General features: G+C 31.7%; 1 protein-coding gene across 3 annotated transcripts; it reads right to left on the reverse strand.

Moving 5' to 3' along the window:
- Positions 1 to 97: 97 nt before the first annotated feature.
- LOC139844007 (uncharacterized) lies at positions 98 to 2,141 on the reverse strand. Of its 3 annotated transcripts, none has more exons than XR_011757779.1 (4): positions 1,696 to 2,141; positions 798 to 910; positions 359 to 616; positions 98 to 195 (listed from the first exon to the last, which is right to left on the reverse strand). XR_011757779.1 is itself a non-coding variant. In XM_071834204.1 (4 exons), exons 1-3 carry the CDS (start codon positions 1,730 to 1,732, stop codon positions 454 to 456), a joined length of 318 nt encoding a protein of 105 aa, XP_071690305.1. In that variant the 5' UTR covers positions 1,733 to 2,141; the 3' UTR covers positions 98 to 195; positions 359 to 453. The 3 variants fall into 3 exon arrangements, 1 of the variants encoding a protein (XP_071690305.1); XR_011757778.1 differs by having other exon boundaries at positions 359 to 621; positions 717 to 910; XM_071834204.1 differs by having other exon boundaries at positions 359 to 621.
- Between the last annotated feature and the right edge of the window lie 4,025 nt (positions 2,142 to 6,166).

Below are 6,166 nucleotides of genomic sequence, written 5' to 3' on the forward strand. Positions count from 1 at the left end.
CGCTCATCACTTAAAGATCAGGAGTTAACATATCAGCAAAAATGTTAGGTTTATCAAACATCAATAATAAACAAAGTTTTATTTTAAAGTTTAATTACCTATAATTAAGCAGCTCAAATTTCAAAAATTTCCTCTCTACAATCTTTTCTTTGATTGTTCGAAACTTGATTATGTTGATCACCCGTCCAGTTACATCTATTGATGTATAAGACAATTATATTAATTTCAATTTCATATCAGAAACTGAGAAATTCAGAAACTCATTTACCTAAATATAGATATTTACATAAATATCAATAAATTTATACATTTACATGTGCATATTTATGCATGAAATTAATAAATCAACATCACTAACCAAAAAATTTCATCAGGTGTCAACAACTTTTCATTGACTTCATTGTAAGTAACCATTCGAAATATGTCATTTTGGAATTCAAACCCAGGAGCCTTCTATACCTTGGTGGTATTATAAATCATAATCTTGTAAGGATTAGTGATAAACTTGATTTTGTCATCTATAATATCGATGACACTGAACCTAGAAAGGTATAAGAATAGTCCTTCCTTAAGAGTAGCATCAAAATAACGGATTACATCCTTCTCAATCCCAGCCCTAATCTTGTTACCATACAATGAATTTCAAATCATAAAAAATGTAACAAAGATTTAGAGATGTTACTTTAAAAATTTTATACATAGACAAAGCAAGAAACCTCTTTGTCGATCAAAACCATTTCAAGTGAGGATGGAACAAATGCATTGGAGAAAAAGAACTTCTTTCACACAATGTGTACCTTTACTTCAATCTTGTAGTCATCCTTTTCTTTGGTCAATTGGTTCAGTGGGGTTACTGCAGAAACATTAGCCATTGATGTTGCTTTATGTTGCTTTTGAGTGTTGAAGTGATCTGTGAATGAGGATCTTATAAATATAGAGGACATATTTATAAGGTTAAAAAACCAAAATATATACACGGTTTTAATTATGGATGATATTACATTCAAATCAATTATAATCAATTGAGGCTAAAATCAAGGAAAATTTGAATTAAATTCCCGTAACAGATAAAATCAAGTCAACTTATTTTTAGACTAAATTCGGGTATTACCTGTACATTACCGTTTTTTATAACTGTCATTGAACTTCCTAATATAATGGTATAGTATCAATCATCTTATTAACGTAATAAGATATGTTACAATGTATTGAAACAAACTGAGGCAATTAAAAAACTTTAGTTGTTAATCTTATATTCATAGATTAACCATTTTATGATAAGTATGCCGATTTAGAACCATTTGTATATGGGTTGTAAAGACTGTTTGCTTGTCAATCATCAATTATATATCCTTATGCCTGTTTATCTAAAGATCGTTTATTGGAGAACAGAATACTAATTTCAGAGTTAATGTATCAAGATGTATACAATGATTCATGAAATTTCATCCTGTTACAGATTACAAATGACAGTAACATGAATGTTAGAGAATTCGAAATAGGAATTAGGGACAAATTATTAATTGTTAGAGATTATCAATTATCATATTAATAAAATGAATACCTTTTGGCAATTATAAAACATGCGTAAATTTAGAAACCCATTTAGTTCAACCTAAATTATTATAATATAAAAAAGTAAAAAAATATATGTGATTAGAATCCTAGTAATGTTTTGATTATTCAGCGGATTACCTCTGATATGTTTTGCCCGTGATCGGAGTAAGACCATTGTTGAGCATCAATTTCATCCATTTTCAATCGAATAAATTTAGATCCTGAACTGAATCCAATCACTTGAATAGTTCATCATTGTAGCGCTGGCGTTTCCATCGATTAAATTTAAAGTTGGAACTAGTTCCAACCAATTTCGCCCGTGGATCGATCTGGAATCAATTTCATCCAATTGCAGATGCATTAATCTACCGATTTGAGCCCGAACCATGAACATAATATTTATCAATTTCTGTTGTTAAAAAGTGATTTGATTCGATTTCAATCTTCATAAAGGATCTCGTTAGCATATTTGAGAGTTATCGATGGAGCTGTTACTGATATGATTCGTCTCATTTTGAGAGGAAATTAGAGTGATTTGTGGTTATTTTCCATTATGAGAGGTTGATAGAGTTTTAGTCGCTTGATTGGGAGTTGATAGGTTGCAAATGGTAAAAAAAGCTGAGACCCCTATTTTTTGTGAAAAAGGCCGCGTATTTTTTAGCTTAGAGGGGTAAATATGTAATCAAATAATTCAAGGTTGGGATTATTAGCTCATAATCTAGATTAGTAGTTAATCAAGGGTTGAGATCAAAGGAAGCTAATGTAATGGGTGGTTAAGATTGTTTCTCTAGTTTAAAAGTGAGCTAATTTAGGTTTTGTTATTATATATAAGAGAGATGAGCTAATTTAGGTTTTGTTATTATATATAAGAGAGAAGAGAGAAGAGAGATTTATATGCTAAGGTAACTTGTTTACAAATAAGTAACTATAGATGCAAAATAATCAAAATAATAAAAATAATAAGGAGCAGGGCGTCTTAGGACATGTGTAAAATGTGCAATTACCCGAAAATTTTAAGGGGCCTAAAATTTTGTAAATCATTTATAATTATAATTATATACTTTTAACCCAAAAAGTTAGTGTTGGGCCGAATTAGTGTTGATTCACAAAGCTGGTATTATATCAGTTTAACTCAAACAATAATTAACGTTTGAGATTCCATTTTTATTCCTGCACAGGGTCCTCAGAAGCAATTAGACGACCCTGGATAGATACATTAATTAGATATAATTACTAAATAGTCTCTAACTTGTTATAATAATAATAATAATATAGATATGGATAGTCAATTTTGGTGTATACATATAGTCAATTTTGGTACACAAAGTATGTATTTTTATATTGAGATTTTAGGCTATAAATACTCATGAATGCAAGCATTAAACTTGCACCATTTCTCACACTTACAAAGTGTTTCTTTCTTTCTCTCCATTATCATCTTTGTTCTTACACTTCATTATTAGTATTCTAAATCAAGAATCAAATCACTAAAGGTAGTTATAAGCCTACTGAATTATAACATCAAGAATCAAACCACTAAAGGTAGTTATAAGCCTACTGAATTATAACATCAAGAATCAAACCACTAAAGGTAGTTATAAGCCTACTGAATTATAACACGTTATCAGCACGATAATCTTAATACTAAATATGGTTGGCTCTGCCACCAAAATGATATATGGTCGGTTATACCACCAAAATGATATATGGTCGGTTATACCACCAAAATGATATATGGTCGGTTATACCACCAGAATGATATAGGTCGGTTATACCACCTGAAAAAATATATGGTCGACACTGTCGCCAAATTTTCATTTATGTTTACTAATATTTATATTTTTGTTATATAACATTTATTTATGATTGCTTACACATGGTCGACACTGTCACCTACTTATCATTTATGTTATATTAAATTTATGTTTAATGTTTATATACTTATGAATATAAATTGACTCTAATTTATCATGATGTTTGTTTTAATTTTTGATAATAGAAAATGTCGAATCTGGAAAAGCTTAAATTTACTCCTTTAGAATCAACTGGAAACAACTACATGCCATGGGTTATAAAAGTAAAAATGCATCTTAAATCAATGGGCATTCTTGAAACCATAAATGAAAACAACACTTGTTCTGAAAAAGAACAAGCTACGGCATGTTGCTTTATTCATCAACATATTGATGAATGCTTACAAAATAATTATGTGACTGTAGAAGATCCCCATGTTTTATGGGAAGGTCTCAAAAGCAGATTCAATAATCAAAGAGAAATTTTACTTCCAGCTGCAATGGAACAATGGAGAACATTAAGGTTCCAAGACTTTAAGAAAGTAAATGAATACAGCTCAGCTCTGTATAATACATGTTCACAACTTAAATTCTGTGGACATGAAATTAGTGATGCAGACATGATGGAGAAAACTTTCTCCACAATGAATGCTGCAAACATCACAGTGCAAAGAAATTTGAGAATGCTAAAGTTCAAAACATATCCTGAACTTAATTCATATCTCTTAGTTGCAGAGCAAAATGATGAGCTATTAATGAAAAATCAGCAATCCCGTCCTACTGGTACACTTGCAATCCCTGAAGCAAATACTGCAAATAATTATAAACAGGGACAAGGACGCGGGCAAGGTCGTGGTTATAATAACCATCACCATCATCATGCCAAAAGCCATAACTATGGTAGAAACCATCCTTATGGTAATGGTAATGGGCGTGGACGTGGTCGTGGTCGTGGCCGTGGTGGTCAAAGAAATAGTAATCCACGAAAATATAAATATCAACCACAAAACAAGCCCATTAAACAAGATGTTGAAGAAAATTCTTCTAAAAATTCTGAAGAATCTTGCTACAGATGTGGTAGAATGGGCCACTGGGCTAATACTTGCCGAACATCTAAACATCTTGTTAAGATGTATCAGGATTCGCTGAAAGGTAAAGAAAAGGAAGTAAATTTTGTGGATAATATTGATCCAACAGTCACTGAGAAACCATCTGATTTATATGAAGATTTCTTGAATGTTTAAGTTGTGTGTCTTTTGAAAAATAAACGATTTAATATCGTCTGTCTTTGTCATTATGTTTGCTAAATATTTCAGTACTATCTATTTGCGTTTAAAATATTGTGTAATATTAATGTACTCACTATTTATTTCTTATATATGAAGTTCAATATGAATTTTGCTGGAATACAACATCAATCAAGTGGTGGAGATCTCTGTATAGCAGACAGTGGAACTACACACACTATACTTAAATCCGAGAAATATTTTATTGATCTAAAACCAACGGAAGGAACTATACATACAATATCAGGACCTGCTAACTTGATAAAAGGGATAGGAAAGGCAAATTTCATACTACCAAATGGTACAAAATTTTTAATAAATGATGCCTTATTTTCTCCCAAGTCAAGCAAAAATTTATTGAGTTTCTCCGACATATACCTTAACGGGTATGATTATCAGTCAGTGACAACAGAAAATGAGAAATATTTAAGTATCACTGACAAGAGTCATGTGGTTGAAAAACTGCCAAGACTTAGTTCTGGATTACATTATACACATATAAATGTACCAGAAATACATATGGTAGTTAACGAAAAATATATTGATCCTGGTGTATTCAGTTTATGGCATAACAGATTAGGCCATCCAGGATCAACAATGATGAAAAGGATTATTGAATGTACTCATGGACATCCACTAAAGGATAGAAAAATCCATCATGATACAATGGTTCCATGTACATCTTGCTCTCTTGGAAAATTGATAACTAGACCCTCACCACTTAAGGTTGAGAAAGAATCACCAATGTTTCTTGAAAGAATTCAAGGTGATATATGTGGACCAATTCATCCACCATGTGGACCATTTAGATATTTCATGGTTCTAATAGACGCATCTAGCAGATGGTCTCATGTTTGTCTGTTATCAAGCCGTAATTTGGCATTTGCAAAATTTCTTGCCCAAATTATTAAATTGAGAGCTCATTTTCCTGATTACACCATTAAAAGGGTGAGACTTGATAATGCTGGTGAATTTACATCTCAAGCATTTAATGACTATTGCATGTCTATAGGAATTGTTGTTGAACATTCTGTTGCTCATGTGCATACACAAAATGGTTTAGCCGAGTCATTGATTAAACGTTTACAGTTAATCGCTAGACCATTGATAATGAGAACAAAACTCCCTGTATCTATATGGGGTCATGCAATTTTACATGCTGCTGCATTGATTCGCATCAGACCAAGTGCAAGTCATAAATATTCCCCCCTACAACTTGCTTTTGGTCAAGAGCCAAATATTTCCCATCTTAGAACATTTGGTTGTGCAGTGTATGTTCCAATTGCGACACCACAACGTACAAAAATGGGTCCTCAAAGGAGGTTGGGAATATATGTTGGATATGAAACATCTTCAATATTAAGGTATATTGAACCTATGACAGGTGACGTTTTTACAGCACGTTTTGCTGATTGTCATTTTAATGAAACATTGTTCCCTAGATTAGGGGGAGAAATGAAAAATAAAGAAAATGATGTTTCATGGTGTGAACCTCAATTAAAGTATCTTGATCCTCGCACAAAAGAATGC

This window comes from Rutidosis leptorrhynchoides, chromosome 4 (assembly GCF_046630445.1).
Source record: "Rutidosis leptorrhynchoides isolate AG116_Rl617_1_P2 chromosome 4, CSIRO_AGI_Rlap_v1, whole genome shotgun sequence".
Taxonomy (NCBI): Eukaryota; Viridiplantae; Streptophyta; class Magnoliopsida; order Asterales; family Asteraceae; genus Rutidosis; species Rutidosis leptorrhynchoides.

What these genes read in the sequence shown, in the direction of transcription:
- LOC139844007 (XM_071834204.1), bottom strand. Translation starts at nt 1,732, where the DNA reads ATGGTCTTACTCCGATCACGGGCAAAACATATCAGAG. An exon ending in ACGGGCAAAACATATCAGAG is followed by an intron (nt 911 to 1,695) that starts GTAATCCGCTGA and finishes CCTCATTCACAG; the next exon opens with ATCACTTCAACACTCAAAAG. An exon ending in ACTACAAGATTGAAGTAAAG is followed by an intron (nt 622 to 797) that starts GTACACATTGTG and finishes TATGGTAACAAG; the next exon opens with ATTAGGGCTGGGATTGAGAA.